The 23,780-nt window shown below is 41.8% G+C and overlaps 1 protein-coding gene across 1 annotated transcript; it reads right to left on the bottom strand.

Moving 5' to 3' along the window:
• Window positions 1–4,324: 4,324 nt before the first annotated feature.
• On the bottom strand, window positions 4,325–15,929 carry trpc6b (transient receptor potential cation channel, subfamily C, member 6b; the record flags this gene model as incomplete). Its single annotated transcript, XM_083636674.1, has 11 exons — window positions 4,325–4,464; window positions 4,559–4,634; window positions 6,112–6,168; window positions 6,437–6,643; window positions 7,173–7,368; window positions 7,839–8,103; window positions 10,913–11,143; window positions 11,930–12,146; window positions 12,884–13,048; window positions 13,206–13,388; window positions 15,189–15,929. The coding sequence occupies 11 exons, from the start codon at window positions 15,927–15,929 to the stop codon at window positions 4,325–4,327; spliced, it is 2,478 nt and encodes an 825-aa protein (XP_083492800.1).
• Window positions 15,930–23,780: the final 7,851 nt, after the last annotated feature.

Below are 23,780 nucleotides of genomic sequence, written 5' to 3'. Positions count from 1 at the left end.
AGCTCTGTGCCCGTGGTGCCGTTGTTTTCTATGGGGAGAGCAGTGCCTCCCAACTATGTGACAGTGCTACCCTTGGCGTTGTGCACCGCTCGAATTTGCCACCATGCGCTGCGCTCAAAGTTCAAATTGTTTCAACTTTGACCTATTTACCGCTGCCCTTTCTCCGCTCTACCTCAGTGAGAGAAAAGAGGATCGCTTATCATGTGAAGGCAGCTTCAGGGTTAGCTGCCTAAGGGGGTGGTTAGGGTTAGGTACTGGTTAATGGGCACTGGTAGCCACTTGGTTGGGCTTTGGATATGGTGGGGGGCTTAGGGGTAGAGTCTCCAGGAAAGGCTGCGGGTCTTCCCGGGGGTCTCCCCTTCCTCACTCACTCTTCCTTTCCCCACACTCTTAAGCTGCCTTCACATGATAGGCGATCTTCTCTGACGCAAGGTAGAGCAGAGAAAGGTCAACGCTAAATAGGTCAAAGTTTAAATAATTTGAACTTTGAGCACAGCGTAAGGTGGCACATTCGAGCGGTGCACGACGCCAAGTGTAGCGCTGCCGCATAGTTGGGAGGCAGCGCTCTCCCCATAGGAAAACAATGAGACGAGAGCGGGTACCTTTCTCTTCTGGAAGTGACGACAAGGGCTCTTGACCGAACGGTCGACGAGTTGGGAGTGAGAATGGTTTGATATTTCTAAGTATTCATTTAAAATCTTTTTCATTTTTGCATATTTACATAGATTTTTAATGCCACCTATTTGAACTTGCTCTCAAGCCCTCACCATAATTGTTATCTAGGCTATCTGAAAAAGGTTTAAAATGTTGGCAACTCTTTATTTGGTTAGCCCATTGATACTCAACTACAGGTGACAAAAAGTACATGTTGAACAAAGTGTCACTTATCTATTTGGTGCATCTCTACAGTAACCCAACCCTAGCATAGCCCAGACAGTGAATATCTATAATAGACTACTTTTCACACAATTATGAGTACACTTGAAACTCAGTACTTTTTAATGGCACTTTATAGTCACTTGATAGGAAGTTGACCATTTAATGCAGCACACTCTCCTGTTGATGGGGTATACAATATAAATATAGCCTATCTTTCTTGGTTTTTGCTCCATATTTTATTATTATATTATATTATATTGTCCCATGGTGGCCCTTTATATGTTTTAGGTCACTATGTCATGACAGCGCTCTCATCTGCTTATCACACATAGTCAATGGTATCAGTGCAGCAGGGTTCCCTTGCTGTGGATGTGTGGATGCCTGTTAGTCGTGATGCGGACACAGTCCTTGGGCCAATCTCTTGCGTCATGTGTTGTATCAGAGGAGATCGTCATGCTCTGTCGACTGTCATTCACCTACATTATTCTGGGATAACATTTTAATCTTCATATTTACATCATGTGGTCATCGGATGCTGTAGTGGCCTAGTTCTCATACATGTCTTCATGCTGTAATGCTTGAAAGGGTCGTGGTGACCGTGGATAGCCTTCACGTCCTGTGTAGTACCATCCTCTGCTATCTTTTTAATTTTTGATAACCAGTTGGATAGTTTGTGTGTGTGTGGGGGGGGATTGTTCTAGGAAAGTGAGGACATTTTGCCCAGTCCTCACTTTCTCACACACGTTCAAAGGGCTGTTTTAACAGTTAGGCTAGAATTGGGTTTAGGTTAGAGTCAGTGTTCTAGAGTTCAGCCTACTCAACACGGGTCTGTTGTAGAACCTGGTTCAGTTCTTGAAGCTCGCGTTGTCGCAGGCACACTGGCAAGAGTGTGATGGAGGTCCCTTCCTCCCATAACCCGCTTGCCAACTGGGTGTTGACCAGCACCTCCTAAGTTGTCTTCCTTAATCCTGAATATCGAAGCCATAGGCCAGAACGACTCAACCCACTGGTGCTGGAGCGTGGGCCTCTTATAGCCCTTGCTCGCACACCGCTGATGATGTCACACATCCCATTGTGATGTCATCGGAGATGGTGACATCCTCATTGTGATAGCATTGGTGATGATGTCATACTCGACTATGACATTTCAATCGTGAGAGACCAGAGAGGGTAAGGTTAATCAGCAAGCTTTATTGGAGTATGGCATGGCGATAGGATTCATGGCCTGAAGCAGTATGGCATTAATTCTGATGGCGTGGCAGCATGGCAACTGATTCTTTGGCGTAGTGACTCTGAGGCAGGATGCCTCTCTTCTTGAGGCGGGAGGGCATCCGCTCGGAGAACCGCCCCGTGGGGCGCCTGGCGTGGCTATAAATACTGCCACGTCATGGCCTCGGTACTGACGACATTAACGCCGTCATCTAGGCAAGTGCGTCACTACTGCACTGACGACATTAACGATGTCACGCTGGGATTACTGCGCTTGTCGTCACGCTAGGATTACGCGTGATGCTAAGGTGCTGTGTCTCTAGATTACGTGTGGCGTGAGGCAGCGTGACTGGTCTTCATCTTGAAACTAGGTCGAGACCATCATAATCAGCAAGGACATCACATCTGTCATGATGTCACAGGCAGCATTGTAAGGTCATCGACGCAGTGATGATGTGATACTTGACTATTACATCATCGGCAAGGAGATCACATCTGTCATGTCACAGGCAGCATTGTGAGGTCATCGACGCAGTGTTGATGTCATCGCCGAAGCGTCATCCAGAAGCGGCTTCAGGGACCTAGCCGAACTCAGAAGCCCAGAATCTGCTCCGGGGGCCGGCCGGCCTGGTGTTGATGCAAAACCTTTTAAACAGTCAGAGTAAGGGTTAGGGTTGGGGGCAGAGTAAGGGTTAGGCATTAGTTGTGAGTGATGTTATGCTTATAGAGGGTTAAGGGAATGCATTATGATAATGAATGAATGTCCCCACTAAGATGACTGTACAAATTGTTACAAATTGTACTGTAAGAGACTCAACAGGACAATCTAATCAACTGAAATATGTGTGTGTGTGTGTGTGTGTGTGTGTGTGTGTGTGTGTGTGTGTGTGTGTGTGTGTGTGTGTGTGTGTGTGTGTGTGTGTGTGTGTGTGTGTGTGTGTGTCTGTGTGTGTCTGTGTGTGTGTCTGTGTGTGTCTGTTAGCCTGGGTGAACCCAGCCTTCAACGTGACGTACATGGAGGTCACATGGAGGCTGGGTTTACCTATGCTGTTTGTGTGTGTGTGTGTGTGTGTGTGTGTGTGTGTGTGTGCGTGCGTGCGTGCGTGTGTAACATTGTAATGGCTTAATGTAGTCTATATTGGGCCTCACGATGCTGTGTGGATATTTCTCCCTTTTGTATTTTAGGCATGACTGGATTTTTTTTTCTTTCTTTTTTTTGCCATTGGTTCTCAACAGGGGTCCTTGAGGGGGCTCCAGGGGTCCACAGCAAATTGATGAAGTGTTAAACATCAGCATTATTTCATTTAAGAAAGTAACACAAATTCGTTATCTCTCTACATATAAAACAGATGGTCATGGAATTCTGGAAAAAAATCATATCTTAAATAATGAACAGTTTATTAACACGTGACATAACAAAAATACCAAAAAGTCCATGTCTTGTGATAAAATCTGAACTACTTAGTGCAGAGGAAATTGATTATCTCACAACAGCAGAATCATAGTTCAGCTCGACAAATCTATTTTATTTTATTTATATTGATGTAATGTGTGACTCATAAGCCTGGCCGCTGACACATCCAAAAATATGCCTCAATTTTCCTTTGCACTGTTTTTCTAATCCGGTTCACAAACCACAATCACGTCTAAATCTAAGCCAAACAAATCATTGGCAACGGACAGCACTGTTGACTTTAAAAGCCACCGCCATGTTAGTAGTCAGGAGTGATTATTACACAGATAGAACCCCTGAAACACAAAAGACCCACTAGTGCCACCGTGTGGCTGATATACTGTACATGTATTTATCTTGCAGAATATGAAGTTTTGCCCCAAAATGGCTGGGATACATTCACATTGGAGTACATCAGTACATTCACATTCAAGAGAAGTTATGGGTGGGCTCACCAATGTTCATCATTATCTTTAAAATAACTAGTAGGCTATAGACTCTGTAAAACTGTTATCACTTTGTTAGCCAAGTTAAGATACCATCTTTGTACTACAATATATTTAGATTTTAATACCATTCATTAAACCTGTGCCCTAACACTCTTTCATACTGTGTCTGAGTGAGGGAAAACTTGCTCAAATATACTACAGTGTAGTATATTAGATATACTAGATATATATAATATACTGTAGTGTGTATACATGGTATTGTTTGGTGAAGGATGTTTGTTTCTGTTGAACTTTGCAATGTTTGGGACATGCGCCTATAATGCTGAAGCTGCTCTCAGGTCAGTTTGTGCTGAGCAGGGAGAACATCTCTGAGTTTCCCGATGAGTTTGGCCAGAGTCTCCATGTCGTAGCTTTTCCCTTCCAGCAGCTCAAAACGTAAACTGGAGATGTCCTGCTTGATCTCCTTCAGCTCACCTGTTGAACAGAACAAGCCACACGGCTTTAGCTCATGTTTTGATTATGTAGAGTAGGGCAGCAAGTAGAAACAGGAAAAAGTTAACTACTGTACCTTCATTCACTTCGTCATTGTCCTTATCCATCTGTGCTTTTAAGATGTATCTCTTGATAAGACGATTCATTATCTTCTGTGTGATGAAGGACGACAGATTTTTCAGTCTTAATTTGAGGCGATTGAAAAGTAAAAGTTTTTCTAATTAACTGACTTTGAACTTTGAATGAATCCCCTGTATGAGGGGATTTTAACAGAAGAAAAGGTCTCTTTTGGAAAATTAATGAGTGTGGAATTTGGTGAGGCAGCTGCATCATAAGCGTGGGTTTTTGTTTTTTTACTTGATCAAGATTGTGACACATTGGCTCATCTTTGTCTGTAGGAAAAAGGTTAATCTGAGGACAAAGATGCTATCACAGAGCTCCTGACATTAAGAGCTACATCAGCTAGTCACTAGCTGCTAGCGAATCTAAAACTCCAAACTACTTCTGTGAATGTTGGCGAGGAATATATAGACAAATTAAAGATGGTTTGATGTGAATCCATTGAAAAGGCTGAGAAACAGTGATGTTTATTTTAAACTGCCCATGACTGACTGCATTAACAGGTGATGGTTGTGACATAGTCAAGATTGTGACACATTGGCTCCAACTTCCTCTCTTAAAGAAAAAGCTAGCTGATGAATATCGAAACTTAAAGCTAAATTCAGTCTCTCAATCCACCCTGTCTGGCTCTGTGGGTGTGAAGTACAGACTGTACGTGCATTCGCATAATGTAGAAGAGACAGTCTGGCTTGAGAGAATAATTAGAAAGTCTGTTACCACACTGGGGTTCAGGGAAATGATGATGCATAAAGAAGTTAAAGGGAGGTATTGGCTGGACTTAGCCTACCTCCCTTTAACTTGAACGTCACCCTTATTTCATTTATAAGAAATGTAATTACATTAATGACAATGTAAGTAATTAGAGAATGTAGAACAACTGTTCTTCATCTCTACCTATTACACAGATAGTTGGGGAATTCTGGACAAAATCATATCGAGCAATACAAATATTCGTAGGTTTAGGTCTGAGTGACAAAATCTCATCAAATGGGGGTCCATGGCCCTAATGTGGACTAAAGGGGCCCTTGCTATGAAAAACATCGATAATCACTGAGAGAGAAATTTTATTCAGAATTGAATGATAGGCTAAATATAGGTTTATAGACATTCAATTGTTTGTTTTGGTATCAGCAGGAAGTTTATTCGCAAGGGTGACTGTAGCCCAGACCTGGGCATTATGCGGCCCGGGGGCCAGATGCAGCCCTCATGATGGTTCTGCCTGGACCGGGAGGTCTGACAAACCACACCATATGAGGCTAAAAACATCAATGAGATGACCTAAATTTGCTGTTTGGAGTGATTTGCAATATAATAAATGTTGAAGAATAAGTGCACAGCATGTTTTCTATAATTTAATCTAGTTATAAAATTAGAGTTTATGGCATAACAATATGTTTTGGCCCCCGGCAACAATCTGGGTTTCTCATGTGACCCACAGTCACATGAGACTGTGTGTGGGTGTAACTGTGTGTGGGTGTAACTGTAACTACTACAGGGTGGGACATTTACTTGGTGACGCGTTGGACAAGGCGATGGTCCAACACTCTCATCTTCCTGTTGCCTCAACTATGGAAACAGAAAAAAGAAGTTTGTTGTATATTATAAAACAAACATGCTTTTAGTGCCAAATTAAAACTGCAATGTTTAAATATGACACAAGGGGCCCCTGTAACTCTGTTCCAAAGACTATTTTATATGGACTTTGATTTATAATCATCTAATATGGTGGTGATTTCTGAGGTGGTACTTGGTGTAAAAAGGTTGAGAACCACGGATCTAATGAATGGAGTAAATTCGTTGTTTTAAATGTCTACAGTGACCGCTTACAGCTCACCTTGTTAAGCTCCGTGTCATCGTTTGGAATGTCTTTGTGGGTACTTTGAGGCGGCTTGTGGAGAAAGGTCCTGGCCTCCAGCAGCAGGGTAATGACGGCCTTGGGGCTGGGTAGGAGGTTGAAGGGCACGGGCAGCGTGCCGCCGTGCTCAAAGTAAGAGAACCAGAGTTTGGCTCGAGCAAACTTCCATTCCACATCAGCATCATCCTGCACCAGTGCAGAAGGAGCAGATGAGAAAATCTAATGCTAAGTGCTGCATTTGTCATTTAAAGTTAATACCTGATGTAAAAGTGCCACTGAAATATTTAGATAACTATGGTTAGATAAATAGGGAATTCAGTTTACCTATAGCCTACATTTAACTTTTTTTTTTAATGTTCACAACAATTTCTTGGCATAATTATGTTTAATTATTCAACGTACTGTATATGTGACATTTCCAAAAAGTATATTCATCTACAAATTCCAGTGCACAACTCGCATCTAACCCAGCTATAATAAATTGTATTATTCCATTTTCCTCATCATATCTAATTAACATTAAACTTGGTGGTGGTGATGGAAAACTGTATTTAAAACAGATTACTTTGCAATTGGCAACAAGCTGTTTCACTATAGCAGCTGTAATTATTATAAAACAAATGTGATCTAAAGAGCAACAAGGTTAACATCCCTCATAGAAGTGTTTACAATGGCAGAAGTAATTCAGGCTGACAGGTAGATGGTTAAGACGTACCTCAATTTCTTGGAAAGAGCTGTTGAACATGGCGATGAGCATATTCAGCAAGACGATCACCATGATGATGTTGTACACCCCATACAGAATATAGCCAATGTTCTCAATGAACTTGTGGTCAGGGTTAATCACCACTGATCTCACTTCTGACAGGCCGAAAATGGCCCAAAATAATGTTTTAAAACTCTCTTCAACCCTGAGGGGAACGGAGAAAAGAGAATGAAATCAATCTGGTGAACTCATTTGATACACTGCAAAAACTGACAAATTTGGTAAGTCATTTTTATCTTGTATCCAGACTTTTTTTTTTTTTTTTTTACATAATTCTTTCATAAAAAAAATGATTATATAACTTGTTTCAGGACATTTAAAAGTGAAATTAAATTGGGGAACGTTTCTTCTTTCAAGACTGTCTTCATTGTTTTATTGTGCTTTATTGAAAAAAAAAAGTAATGTATCGAGTGATTTTCTGTCAGCGAAGTGAGATAATTAGACTAAAAAATATCACAAAATAAACTTGATAGGTCGGTAGCTTGCTATTTTTTGCAATGTAGTCTCACATCATATTGATTCAACCAAAGGCATTACTGGAAAATATGTTGACCTTTTCCAAACGGTTTTAAGTAATTGCATTATTGCACTCCCCAGCCTCTATGATATACTCACGTTGTAAAGGCGTCGTTGTGCTTGGCCCCGAGGTAGTGCGAGTACAGAATGAACATTCCGATCATAAAGGCCACAAAAACCGTTATGAAAATGACCATGAACTTAACAATATCTTTTACTGTCCTCCCTAGGGAGATCTGCAGAGGCCCGAAGCTCTCATTGGCGGGCAGGATGTAGGCGATGCGGGAGAAGCTCAGCACTACGGCGATGGCGTAGAGGCCTTCGGATATGAGCTGCGGGTCTGAGGGCATCCAGTCGATACGGGCTGAGGATGAACAGACAAGGAAAAAGATGGCTGTCATTCAGTTTGACAGCTCTGCCTGTCTGGCAGACGCTTCGGTCATCATGTACTCAGTCTCATGCCAAATGAAACACGGGTGAAATGTGTTAGTCCATATAACACACAGGGAGGATGCCAACACAACTTCATAGCAGCCTTCTCCAAAACACCTGAAGTCAATGACGACCTTCTTTAGAGTTCCAAAACAAAAACAGCCAAACAATCACACTGTGAATAGAAAGAGCTAGACACCATTATTTGTTACAAATCAATCAGTTGTAGTTAAGATTTGCACTAAATTACGGTGTGAATAGCCTAGGTCTTTTTGGAACTCTGGAGACTTCAGTTGTTTTGGAGAAGGCTGCTATGGTGTTGACGCTGGCATGACAATATCCTCCTAGCTATTCCCCCGCCCCTCAAATCCTGACTATCCCCAATCCCTAGCTACGTACGGCCCCTATTCCCTAGCCTCACTAAACGTTCATGAGTGAGTGACTGGGTGTCCTGACTTTGCAATCTTCTGACCCCGGCGACCCTGCTGGCCAGCGCCGTGGGAAGGATAGTTCAAACCTCAATGTGACTGTAGTACAAGTTAGTGACACACATCAACAACATGACTAAAATCCTCAGTACATCCACCATAGTCATCAAAATCAGGTTATCATCATCAACAGTGACAATCAGAGTCAACGACAATGTTCATTAAAAAAGGTCAGTGCAGCAGGTACAAACTGGACTTCGTGAATCTCTCTAAGAGCAGAAGAAGAAGCCTGTCGCTAAAAGAGCTCTTCAGCTCTTCAGCTTCCTACCCATGCGTTGCTTCCTGATCATTTCTAGTGAGTTGGGGGTCAAGCCGATAATGGATCCAGCCTTCCTGATAGTGATCAGTTTATTGATCTTGTTCCTGTCCTCTGAGCTTAAGCCCCCAACAGTCAGACAATGGCATACAATAGGACACTTGCTAAAATGCTTTGATAAAACACATGACAGAGTGACCTGCTGACATCAAAAGCCTGGAGCTTCCTGAGGTAAAACAGCCTGGCTGGGCCCTTTGAAAGATGTCACTGGTGTTCTCTTTCCAGTCCAGACTATTATCCACAAGGGCACTGAGATACTTATCAGAGGAACCCACCTCAATGGCCTCATCTTTAATCAGGACAAGGGGCAGCGTTTTTCTTTCTAAAATCAATAATGAGCTCCTGGGTCTTACTTATATTCAATATTAGGTGCTTTTCATCACACCATTTGACAAAGCCATCCACCTCCTGTTGGTAAGCAGGAGGCATCCTCTTTGAGGATGTAGCCAACGAGTGCAGAATCATCTGAACTTTTTTGCAGGTGGCAGCCAGATGCCGGCATAGGACTAGTGTAGTCTCTCAAAACAGACGGTTGGCTCTCGCAATTTTCAAATGCTTCTGCCTAAACGTCTGTACGTCGAGCACAGAAAACTTGGTCAAGACGGAAAGGGAAACTCGGGGATAATAATGAGCGATGATAGGGGGACATCTGCTCATATTTCTCCAATCACCTGCATCAGTTCGAACTTCCTCCACTATGAAGCATTTTTCCCCTCAACTTCCTTTGTCCATGTTCTGTGGGTGTGAATTAAGCTAAGCTGCATTCGCAGAATGTAGAAGAGACAGTCTGGCTTCAGCCTGCAGTCGGAGGTATAACGTGAATAAGAATGGAGACAACACGGTGCCTTGGGGCACAAGGAAGGAACTAATACACTACTATATTCTTCCATTACAATTTGACATTTAGCCTAGCTATGTTCTGACAATGCCTTGGAAAAAACTCAACAACAGTAGCAGAGAATAAATGAATCCCGGTGACTGGGGCAAACGTTGCACACATTTCTTTCATTGATTTTCTGTTATGGATTTTCTGTGTTTAATCAATATTCCGTTATCATTGCACTACTTCCATCAATGTCCCATGCATCCTTGATGCAACCTCTAATTAACATCTGAACCAGGAACTCCTTTGGGCGATATTTATAATGCTCCTTGCAATACAGCGTGACCCGCCAATTGTGAGTGCCCTTTTAGTGGAGAAAATGTGATACAGTGCCCTATAAGGTGCCCTTACAATGATCTTGACGTTCCCTATGGATGCCCTTCCAGTGGAAAAGGGTGCCATTATCAAGTGCCCTCTATGCCGCGCCTATGACAGTGTCCCAAAGGGTGCCCTTTTCAGTAGAGAAAATGCAGTATAAGGTACTCCTACAGAGAAAACATGATGAAGTATGCAACTAGGTTCCCTCCTAATTGAGAAGTGCCCCTCCAGTGGATTTCAGAAAACACTTCAAAAGTCATAAAAGTGGTCCTCGTTTGTAAAGATTATCTTGCTGAACACAAATTTTGCTGTTTCACAAAGTTTTGTTAACCACAGACCTTATTTCATGCATTTAACTGAAATTCCCATACAAAAAATCCCATTGCCTTTGCCCTACGAACCAGCAGTGCAGGGCCTTCCGGGGTAAGCCGACATTCCTGCGGTACTCTAAGCCACGGTTAAGGTTCAGTAGCGTATAATTTCTCTCACTTAATTGCTCACGTTTAATTTCTTCACACATTTTGGTTGAGAATTGATTACATTCTATATTTTTTCAGCAATACCTGCAGCTCAACTATTTAAAAATGATTACTTTTAAGATTTATAGCGGTAAGCTTTACAATATAGTCATGAGAATCTATATGTTTGAATAGAATTAGTAGGTAATGCTTTGATAATGATTTGATCAATATCAATCAGCTGATTAAAAGTTTAATTCTTAAAAGTCCACACTCACCCAGCTGGAAATATTGTATCTCAGAAGGCAAGGTCATGTTGGATAGGTCAGTGTAGTAGTGCTTGTCAACATAACACTGGGCAGAATACGCATGCCAGAAAGCCATTAATCTGGCGATGAATGAGGTCACGAAAATGGCCAGAATGCCAAAGTCCAGAAGGTTCCACGGCTCCGTGATGTATTCCCGTATATCGTGTGCCCAAATGTCTTTACATCCTGCCCAGATCTTCCCTGTAACAAAATACACAAATCACACAAACTATAAGGATTTCAAACACGAACATGGATAATGTGAATTTCAGCACGTGTAGCCTAAATTTGGCATGCATCCCACACATAGCCACAGTCAAATCACACAACCTCAGATTTGCTGATGCTGTGTACTGGTGAAGTGTGTGTGATGTGGCTACAAATTCCTGCACATAGCGCACAGAGAAAGTGTCACCTTCCCTTTGGAAAGTGGGTGCCAGTCTGATTTATTATGCTAAGTCTGGCAAGAATACATAATTATCTCTGTGGGCAATTTCCTGGCATGATGGATGCATAGGGGGTTGCAGAATTATACGTCTTCAATGGCTTGCAGTGTCCTTGACTCCAAACAAGACGCTCAGAAGAGCTATTTCAGTGCAACAGTGTGGGAACCTGACTTGCATCAAGGGAAAGAGACTGCAAAAAAATACCCATCTTTGCAAGCCATTTAGTCTAATATTAAACCTTCAAAAGTTCTGCCAATGTGGTGAGAGAAATGTAAATATCTCCAATCCAAATTTCAAATGATTTTCACTTGTTTCATTAATTTTCTAGAAATGAGTGTCAGTATGCTGAAACAAGTCCAAATAAGGCAAATCTTTGCACTACTATCAAGAAAATTACACTTGATTCTACACAAATCTTGAAACAAGCTGATTTGCATTGGAAACAAGTGAAGTTTGTTTCTGTATAGCCAAATGTGACCATAAATGAGAGAGAGAGAGAAATTGGGGAAGGAGGGTACATGCTGTATGAAACACTTATGACCTATGACCCAGGATATGATGAGAATCTCCATCCAGGTGAAGGGGGTGGTCTTCATGCGAAACAGCTGTGAGGGGTGGTCGTGGGCGGTCATGTTGGGCAGGAGCGCTGTTCCCTCAAAACGGTCGGCTGCATTCAGCACGAGTAGGCAAAGAAAGATCATCAGGGAAGCTGCATGCGCCACAAACTTCAGGAAAGGTCCACGCATGAGGTTCCCTAACTGCAGAGAAGCAAGAGAGTGGCGAAAGAACAAAGTTTGACATCATTTTAAATAACCTTAAAGCGGCACTAGGCACACACACATTTTATGTCAAAATACACATCTCTAAACCACAAAATTTGGACTGCAACAGAGAAAAGTCTCTCATCCACACAAATTGAAACCGGCCTGTAGAGTTGCCCTATTGTCCCCAAATTAATTGCAGGTGTCACTGACAGGAAATCTTCTCATTGCCCAGTAAGTAATGAATGGAAACTTTTTACAAAAATGTATTCATAGATTTTTGTATTTTGCTAAATACAATATTACAGCAAGCGAACACTCCATCCAGAGGAAGATGGAAACACCAACAACGGTTGAATTTGTGGTGAAAAGATTCCCCCCTTCCAACATCTTCACCCTCCACCAGCCATCAATAATTCAGGTTTGGCGAGTTTGAGTGATATCACATTTCATGACTTCTGATTAATGAAGTCCTTCAAACAAAGACAAATTCAAACAATTATCTCCTGCTGCCACTTGAGGCTGCCCAAGTGCAAAGTTTTTTCAAGGCACAGGTGATGATGAGCTATTATTGTTGTCAGCAGGGGACTGGAGTGAGTTTATGAATGAAACGAGCTGAAGAACGTAAAGGTAGGTAAAACAATATATGACATTTCTGTAACTAGCCTTAAAGAACAATGTATGACATTTCTCCAAATAACCTTAAAGAAAAGTATGTCATTTCTATAACAAACCTTACTGGAAGGAGCTATCCAGTACATGAGGGCCAGGATGGGCAAACCCACAGCCACACCAAGGGCAAGCAAGATCTTGACTGCTGTGGTCTGCTGCCGTAGTCCAGACAAGTTCTCGTACCAGATGGAGAGGAGCTGCTGTTGGCAGTTTGGATGTGCTACAAACTGTGGCGTTGGAGGTGTGTGCGTGTGTATGTATGCGTGTGCATGAGAGAGATCGTTTTGGAAGACAAGGGTGGAATACAAACACAAGGTTGAGTAACAAAGCAAACGCATCACTTCTCATCTTAACTTAAGAATGAAATTGTTCTGCTCATCTTACCTTTTTGACTTCATATTTTATTGCTAGTTTTAACCTAATAAGGCTTTGTCTGCTGAAGGTTTCTGAGCTTTTACAGTCAGTGTCTCCATTCAAGATGGCCTCCACCTCCTCCGTGCTCCGGCACAAGTCCAGTAGTCCCACCACAAAGTCTTTACACTGCATGGACAGCTTCTTGTAATCATTCTGTAACGTAATAAAGACAACAGACAGTGGGGAGTGACATGTCTCCAAATATCCAGTTGCTTATTAATTAGGTGGTAATTAAGCCGTGTTTAGTGACAGGTTCAAGGAAATCCATTAATTTTCACACACTGGTGCGCGGCCTCGCCCGTAGCTCAGTCGCTCATTTTTTCTTATGGCATCAGACTGACATAACATCGTCACTGATGACATCACATCATTAGGTAATTAGGGCAATCACCTAATAAGAAAATTCAGCTCCATCATCACTGATGACATCACTGACGACATCCCCCCCCTAGCCTACATGAATAAACAAATGAAACAATGTAAAATAAGACATTGCTGCTTTGAAATGACATCCAATGCCTAGGGTTAGGCTGTACAGTTCTTTAGCCTATTTCTCAAAAACGAATAGGCCTAAATCAATCTAAACAAGAATAAATTAACGAATGAAATTAATTAACGACCGCTCGACTTGAGGAATCTCCGTCGACTCACGGGTCTCTCGACTGATGATTCGACTATTCGACTTTTAGAGCACAGCCCTACTGAATAGTGTTGTTCATTAACTCTGAGGATGTGAAAACAAATACTGAAATGTCTGTCTGCCCTTTTGAAATTTCAACTTATGAAGGGGTAGGTTTGTCCCCCATAATGCTTCAAATAATTTAATTGTTATCTCTTTAGAAATGTCTCAAATCCCTAAACAAATGCCTGCCTTGGAAAATAGCCTAACCCCAGGCCCAAGAGGCAGGCAGAATTATCAAACACTTGTCAATGGTTCACTGAGCAGGGTTTGCCAAAACACTATGGAAAGTTTACAATATACCTAGGGCTAATTCGATAGATTACATTTTTGTTTTGTTTGATCAATATAGTATTAAATACAGTAGGCTGTTGTTGGAACTTTTAGTAGTAGGCTAGGTCTGTTTTCATTATCCGTCGGGGCACACATTTCGACATTTGACAATCATTAGTTACAATGTGGCTAAGGGCCTCTGGCACACATGCTATTCATGACATTTAGCACTTCATTTTTTAAGTAAGCAAAGCATTTTGGATATTCTTTATTTCTTATTTGCTACAAGGCAATGTATCTTTTTTCACCATCTGCCTTTCCCCCAAGCAGCAATAATTTCAGAATTTCTGTGCCTTACTGTAAGTGGGGCAATCTAAACCAATCAGTGGGTAGAATAAATCTCCCTATAAGGTCTTAGAAGATCAGAATATTTTTGATTTGACACTGTGACGCCCATTAGATGACAAAGACCAGAATTTTGAGTGGTAATAAAAGGCTCTCTAGAAATCCCCCGTCAAGCTTTTTAAGCATGGCTGTATCTTCGACAAACCTTACAGGCCGATTTACAGCAATCTGTGAATAGGGAATAGGGACATCATTTTCTCGCCAATGTCCTTCCTGGCTGAAGAATGACCGCTACCATTCAGAGAGGAGATGTTTCATGTTGACACTTAAAGGGACACTCCACCGAAAAACAATGCTGATTTATTTTCCACGTCATCTCACCCATATCAGAAAACTGTAAACAGTTTTGCAGGGATGCATTTAGTTTGACAGTTATTGAGAGTTTATTTGAGTTAAGTTGTTGAACCAGTGATTTCATTTGTGCATGAATGACATCACTGGTCCACAACTTAACTCAAATCAACTCTCAATAACTCTGAAACTAAATTAATCCCTGCAAAACAGTTTACAGTTTTCTAATATGGGTGAGATAGATTATGTGGAAAATAAATCGGCATTGTTTTTCCGTGGAGTGTCCCTTTAAAACAATACTGTACCTTGAACTCCTTCTCGATGTTGGCCAGGACTGCGAGCTCATTGCTCAGCTCCAGAGCAGCCATCACAGGATCCTCATTGGACAGTGACAGATAGGCGGGACTGGCCAGACCTTTATATGCGTTGATGCGAGACTGTGAATGGCTGAAAGAGTCGTGCCTCTGCTGTGCGCTGCAGGTGCTACACTGGCAGAAGTAGTCATGGGGCCGCTCTATACGGGCTCCCTTCATCAGGAGTATATGCACTATCTCGTACTCGTGGCAGTGACAGGCCAGGATGATGGGAGTGATGTCATGAGAGAAGCGTGTGCCGTCATCGTCATAGGCGAAGAAGTCGTCGAGTGACTCGGCCTGGCTGGGACTGTTGGTGAGCCTCTGACTGTCTGCGAAGGCCTGATGGCCCAGTATGGCTTCCACAATGCGGATGTAGCCTTTGCTGATGGCTAACAGCAACGCATCTCCTATCCTGGCGAGGTTTTTTTCCCCGAGTAGGAGCTTAGTCACCTCGAGATGCTCGTTGGCCACAGCCAGCTGCAAGGCATTCTGGCCCATGTAGTTTACGCAGTTGACGTTGAGGTCTGGCAGCTCCCCTAGCATCCGCCTCACTTCAGGAATGTTCCCGTATTCTGCAGCATCTAGGAAGAGTTCTTCAGTCAGGGAAAGGCTGGAGGAGCGCGCGCAAAACATGTAGCCGGGTCCCCGTAACGCCTGTCTCCGGGATTTAGCCATGGCCTGCTGGAGCATCATGCCTTCACTGCTGCATCTAACACACACACACACACACACACACACACACACACACACACACACACACACACACACACACACACACACACACACACACACACACACACACAGATATATACTGTATATTTTTTAGTTAATTGAATATGACCACGATAGGCCTGGAAAAGTGGAAATGTAGCTGTTGTTTGTGCACTGGGGAATATTAGCAAATTAACTCTCAAAACAAAATCAAACAGTTTCGTGGAAGGGTGTAGTATGGGCCAAGGAAGAGGATGGTAGGAGGAAGAGGCAGGCCTAGTAAATAGGGGCTGCAGCTAGGGACAGGAAGGTCGCAGAGAGTCGGGATTGCAGGGGTGGGTAGGGGGATGTGGCTGGTGGGATGGGCATGGGCAGGGCAGAGTAGGAATTACATGGAGGCCATGACCTCCGTTGCCCCTCCCTTTGGCCGCGATGCCCTGAGATCCCTATGGCCACCTTGGCAGTGCCCTGCTACCAGCCTGCTACTGTCAGTTGCTTTAAAACTGTCTCATTTGGTCTCAGTTTAATGTAACCTGCCCTATGCAAAGGATGCGTAATTGGCTCATTTTAACACGCATTTCAGAAAAATCGCCCTTCACGATGTCAATAGAGCAATTGCCTTTGTGCCCAGGCATGTGGCCTTGTGCCCCAAAAACATTTGCAATGTCGAAGGCCGGATGGCCTTGCCCCTAAAATGACGAAATTCCCACCCTGGGGCAGGGCTAGGGAAAAGGAGCCGTAGCTAGGGATAGGATAGTCTGACTCGACGGAAGCAGGCTGAGGGTATAATCTCTGCCATTGGCTCCAGAGCGGAAAGGAAATGCGTGTCCACTCTCAAATGCCTCCTCTGCTGTGAAACAAGAACAACGCTAGCTAGCAAGCTAGCAACCTACATGCTGGAATGTTTTGATGAAGATTTGGATTGTGCAATAAAGCAGGACTGATTGGTAATTTCGGTGGATGGTTGTAAAGATAACAGAACATTTTCCCCCCGCTAGACCAGAATGAGAGTGAGTTGAGCCAGACTCTCTCCTGCACTGGTACAGCGCAAAATGAAGTGTGGAGATAGTGTGCCAAGCGAGACTAGGGATAGGAAGGTAGAGAGTTGGCCTTGGCAGAGGTCTGCACTCTTCGAGTGCACTTCTAGTTTTGCCTGATTTCAGGATAAGTGAGGTACATTATCAATTAAGCAAATAGATCACTTTAATGAGCCTGCAGATTTAGATAAAAGAAAAAGATCTCCATCTATATTTCAATGTTTTGCCAGTCAAAAAAGAGATGATCTCTGCACTACCGTGTGTGTCAGGTGCGTCGGAGAAGTAGGACAAGTAGAAGAGACAGAAACTCCTGCACACTGACTTCACTAAAAGCAAGACTTTTATTCAGTAACAATAATGCAACGTTTCGGAATTGGCATGAGCGTACATCCAAAGAAAAAGAAAAAAATCTTTGGCTCATGCCAATTCATTATGATTGTCTGACACCTGCAGTGTCTATTAGGCACTGGTTTGTGCCTCTAGATTTTCATACAGTAATTGCCCTGTTCCTATTGGCAGATTTTGTACTCATGTTGCCTATTTAAACAGGCCTTATTTCTCTGTTTTATCATATGCCAGATGAAGGTCGGTTGACCGAAACGTTGCATTATTGTTACTGAATAAAAGTCTTGCTTTTAGTGAAGTCAGTGTGCGGGAGCTTTCTGCCTCTTCTAATGTTTTGCCAGTCGAATTAGACAATAGTGACCTAAGCAGTCATTATGCGACGGACAGCTGGTCTCAGCTAAATTATAACCCGCGCTCCATGTGTGATGCCACCCACAGACTCATCATCTGCTCTGCCTCATATCATGGCCTGCATGGCACTGTCCAACTCTTCTTCTTCTTCTTCTTCTTCTTCTTCTTCTTCTTCTTCTTCTTCTTCTTCTTCTTCTTCTTCTTCTTGTCTTTCTGTTTCTGCCTTATACTTGAAGACTCTGCTATGCTTTTCTGGAGTTCTACAGAACAATGACATAAATGTTCGGCTAAAAGGGGGTTAGTGGAAAAAGTTGTATTTTCCTCAGAGATTAAAAGAAGGATCCCCACACCAAAAGAGCTTCGGTTTGAAGACATAGAATTTACATATTGCATATGTAATATGTAAATTCTATGCGTTTGCACTTGATTTATGGCAACATTATTCTATGTGTTTGCATGACAATTGTGGGTGTAGAGTTGGTTCGCACCCTGTTTGGTGGTCCACCGGTTTGTGGAAAACAAGGTTGAGATGTTGTATAAGGCCAGATTGCTCAACCACAGTTTGTCGTCAATATGCTTTTGGGGAAATATGGTAGTACATCAAATTGATGTTCCATAAGATTGGGAAATAACACTGAAGGCCGAAAATTATGTTTGGAGGATCATCTCAGAGACTGTGTGTCTCTGAGCATTGAGCAATATTCTGTTGAATGGTTTTGTCCTGAAGCAGTAGAGCCAGGTCACGATGACACGATGAGCTAAGTGACATTCTTGCCAGGAAAATGTGCTTTGACTGACCAAGAGTGTATAAAACAGGGCTTCACTAAGACACTTTTGGGGCTTTTACACACACGCGTCGCCTTCTGTGAGAGCATCCTTCTGCTCTCACAGAATCTATCATCTGTATCATGCTACTTTTTGAGAATAAACCTCACTTTGGAGAAACGACACTGGACTGACTTCTCATTTGAAGAACATTGCATTTCATACAGATAAACCATATTAGGGTTTTCATGTTTTGTTTTGAGAAGAGAGGGCAGGAGCTCAGGAGTGGAGCTGCCCGGTTACAATTAGGCCGTGTCAGGAATTTAATACCCGACACAATCTGTCATAAATCGAGTGTAAACAACATAAAATGAACACATTTATATCCATGGATATATGTACATTCTATGTGTTTGTACTTGATTTATGATCATCTACACCTGCTGGTGTGGTTAGTCACATGCATTTCTAAATGAAGGTATTAAGATGGTGGCTCTCTGATGATGTCAGAAGCAGTCTTGAGGAAGAGCTGGTGCTCGAAACGTCACACAAATAAAACTCTTCTTTTGGTGTGTGCATCCTTCTTGTGAAAAGTGTAGTGTGAAAAGCTCTATATGTGATCTTTGTTACTATATTTCGTTAAATTTTATTTTCCAACCCTCAAGCATGATTTGGACTACATATCATTGGACTATGACCATATAAGCACAAGACGGTGACTACCTTTTAAAACTAATCATATGTGTGCCAGTTTCAAACTAGGAAATGTACCTTCTGCACACAGTAATTACATTTGGGAATAACGTGGTTATCTCAGGAGCGAGTAATGAGGTAATACTACAGTATGTTTTCCACATGGATGATGATGGATGATGACAGGTGGCAGTCCCTTCATTCAATCATAATTAGTGTTAACAAGATTTTACATTAATGAGCAAAATGATGGATGCAAGCAATAAGGAATTTTTGTGCAAAGTAGTAGATTGCCAACAGATTTACCTTTGGCATCTGAACCTAGTCTGTATCAGGGCAGACTAAATAAAATTATGTTGTTGTTTTTTATTAATAGTAACATGCTGTTCAGCCAAATGTGAAAATTCCAAATAAAAATGAATGTACGTATATGAAATTAAAGATATATTAATTGGTGCAGTTTACCCTATTAATAAGACATACAGGCTAGGCAGGTGCTCAGTAGGATTTACCAGTCTGTTTTTTTGAGAATCCCAAGGTGTTTTTGCTGTGTTGCTCCTCTTCATGCCGACAGGTGACTGGGATCTAACACAGAGAATCAGATATATAGGCTATAACAGTGATGCTGTTAGGAAAGACAACACAGACACGATAGAACAACAACTGCAGTAACACTTGCATTCATGATAAACTGTAAGCTATATTGATTTTTCTGCATTCATTTGTCATCATGTGGGCTATCTAATGTGTTGCAATTCATCTTTGTAGAAACTGATCTGAGTAAGCATCAGGTGACAAAGTAATTTCCTGCAAAGTATCAATACCTATCTATCCTATCCTAAATTGCTTCTAATCACATTCATGTGTAGCTATTTACACTTGCTCCATTATTTTACCATGGATATTAGGAGAAGGCACCAGGCATAAAAAGTAACACCTCTTCATAATGACTTACAGAAGGGCTATAACCATGATGCAACTGCTACTGTAGCCTGATTTAGGTCCAGGATCATTAGGACATTGATTTGGGGCAAGGGTCAGTTTTCTGTCCCGTTATCTTTGATGAAGAAACAACTAAAGTAACCATACAATACATTTTGGAAAAACAACATAAAACTGTCAAAACACCAAAGCAATATTATAGAAAAATTATAGTCATACATGTTATGTACGATAAACTCACTAAACTCACTTTGACTGATCGAGTCCCTTTAGGAAAGGTACATGCAGGTGAATGGTGATTTATTCTTAGAAGCCTTGTTGAGAAGCCTTCCTCGAAATCGTTTGCACAAAATTACCTTAAATAGCCTATCTTCAGTAGACTTAATTAAGTTCTAGTTTTAACAGGGGTGAAAAAGAGTAATTAAAAAACAACGGGACAGCACTCACCACTGAGCACCCTAGCGTGTCCTCGCTGTATCTTCATTCAATAGGCAGCTAAGTACATCCAGAAAACGACCCACTGCAGAATGGTATATGAGGCTGTCTAAAAACGTCCTTGTCAGCCTGTGCACTCAGCTGGTACCTGCTGTCGCTTGACTCACCTCCTCCAGACTGCTGCTGACGCTCCTGCTCGCTGCACATCATGGAGGCGGGGCAGCCAGCCTCTCGAGTCATTTTATTTTAGGGCGTGTTTCTCTAGAGAGCGTGTTGGCATGATGGCTTCTGATTCTGATCTGTTGAATATTCATCAAGCAATTAACCTAGGCTAGTTGTTTTTGTAAATACAATACACTATCTTAATTTGTCATTTTGAGTAATCACGTAGCCTATACATTTGAAGTGTCAAATTAGGATTGTGACCAGTAGGCTATGCTCTGGTAATTAAATGTTTCAACAGTTGAATTGCTATAACTGGGTCAAATATCATTTTAAAGTTAAGGCTGTAGGCCTACTTCAAGTTATTCTCTCAAGTAAGTATGTATGAAGATATTATTAATAGTCGATGATAATATCATAGGTAGGCCTATATTACAGTAACAGGGGGGATACTGTACAGTGTACACGGTGGTGTGTGTGTGTGTGTGTGTGTGTGTGTGTGTGTGTGTGTGTGTGTGTGTGTGTGTGTGTGTGTGTGTGTGTGTGTGTGACCGGATGAAAGCTTGTCTGAAAATATTGAAAGCTTGTCTGAAAATAGATTAGATAATGCAGTGGCCCATATGAAAATTTAGAACAATCAAGAAGAGAGATTTTCCTAATCCTCTTAATTCACGTCCTGTCATATGTGACAGACCATCATTAATGCAAGAATAACTTACCGGTAATATAAGCAGTGGTCACTGAGTAGACCTATTCGTAATTACAAAGCAATTATGAATAGCCTACAGCCTGTTTCAAACCTAAGTATAGGCTACATTTTATGTAGGCTACATTACTCTACAGTATGAAAATATGATCATAAATAGGCTATTTCCCTTTTTAGGGGTAAAGTTATACATTTTTCAATTAGGCTATTATGCCAACTATTATACAAATAAAAATGTATCAGGTATATTATATTTGAAATGCAGTGCTCTACTCAAGGTTACTACATTTTTGTGAATGTTTCTGCTAATGAACACGTTGCCTTCAGGTGTCTTCGGAAATATCACAACCACAAATCGAGCGCACATGAATTAACTTGTAACCTATAGACCTCTAGGAAAGTAAAAGTCTGAATCTGCGCAGCCAAATTGAGAAGGGTCCAGCTCCGGCCGGAGCCAGTACAGAGCATGCCCTACAGAGCACGCCCATAGGCGAGAAATGGAGAATTAAAATGGTAATACTTTACAATACTGTAACACAAAAACTGGGTAGTGACTGAGGAACGAGTCAGGAATGAACCAAAAGTTCATGAATAGTTAATGATTAGTTCATGAATAGTTAATAGGTAATTCCTTAATGGTAGTTAGGCCTACTTAAGAACTGACCATTAGTTACCATGCTAACAAACCAGTAAGTAATGATTACTTCCTTAAAAATATATATATTTTCTTTTTTCCTTTTGCTAGTTCATGAGTAGTTAATGGGTAGTTCCTTAATGACCCTTAATGGTAGTTCCTTAATGATCCTTAATGGTAGTACTTGAGAACTGACCGTTACCATGTTAACGAACCAGTAAGTAGGCCTAATGATTACTTCCTTATATATATATTTTTTGCTAGTTCATGATTAGTTAATGGGTAGTTACTTAAGAACAGACTATTAGATACCATATTGTTACTAGGGAATTAATCATTAGTTCATGATGACTTCACCATTAGTTACCATATTTGTGCCCCCTCAAGTAAAGCAAACTATCATACTTAGTTGTTGTTGTTGTTGTTTTTTATATATTTTTTCCCCGGTTTTTTATCCCATTTTTATCCCCCTTAGTGCTAATTTACTTTTATTTCTCCTGGTTGCTACTCCACCCTCTGCCGATCTGGGGAGAGCCGAAACTGCCTCCATGCTTCCTCCGAGACATGGGCAGTTAGCCAGCCGCTTCTTTTCACCTGACAGGGGAAGCTTCACTGGTAGGACATAGCACGTGGGAGGTTCACGCTATTCCAACCGGTTCCCCTCCCTCCGAACAGGCGCCCTTAACGACCAGGGGGAACCACATTAGCAACCAGGATATTGCATGTTTTGGTGAAGGGGGTTCCTATATGAAGGAAACCCCCGGGATGCACAGGGAGAACATGCAAACTCCACACAGAAAGGCCCTTTTGACGACCCCACCCCATACTTAGGTTACTAGGGAATTCGTCATTACTTCATGATTACTTTACCATTAGTTACCATGTAGGCTAACGTTATTTTTTTTTAAACTTAATCATAACCTTCAAATTTTTTAAACGTAATAACATTAGCCTACTCCAGTGTTGTGCATAAACGCGCCAGAAGAGCAGTGTTCATTGAACAAGCTCATATTTTGGTGAACGGGTGAACTGAGCGGAGCCTTTTGCAAATAGGCTACATGAACGCGAGCATCGTTAACACCTGCGAGAGTGAACGGTTCGCAGATGCAGACATAAATACAATGCTTTTCAAAATGCACAAATTCACTGGGCAAAATAAGAAAACTACTTCAACTTAAAGTTATGTAATGCCATATTTTCAAATGATGCCTATAGGCCCACTCTTATCGTGATGGCCCACTGACAGATGCAGACATAGTACAATGCTTTTCAACATGTACACATTCACTGGGCAAAGTAAGAAAACCACTTCAACTTATCTTGTGTAAAACATGCCATATTTTTTCACTTGTATTTTATTAGAATTTTCAGTTCAACAGAAGACAATCAGCCAAACAAACAGAACATAAAAGAAAAACAGACATGCCAGCCATCATCATAAATCATATTAAACCTTCAGAGAGGACACTTGTATAATCCCTTGTGTTGGTTTGCATGTATTGACAGTGAATAATAAACCCCTAGACGGTATGTCAGAGGGGGGACAGCTTCTCCCTCTTAACCTATAGGCTACCTGTCTCTCCTCCTTTCGTTCACTAGTGATTAGAGGTCATGTAGCTAGCTACTAGCTACGTATAAATATATGTATGTAGATGTGAGCTTGAATATATAGGGGGGACACGCATTGTGCCTATTGTACGTTCTAACCCCTAGGGGGAGTCCTTATACAGACAAGGATGTCCTTCAGGTACCTATAGACA

This window comes from Poromitra crassiceps, assembly GCF_964638095.1.
Source record: "Poromitra crassiceps genome assembly, chromosome: 5".
Taxonomy (NCBI): domain Eukaryota; kingdom Metazoa; phylum Chordata; class Actinopteri; order Beryciformes; family Melamphaidae; genus Poromitra; species Poromitra crassiceps.
This window is presented reverse-complemented; position numbering and strand designations above follow the sequence as displayed.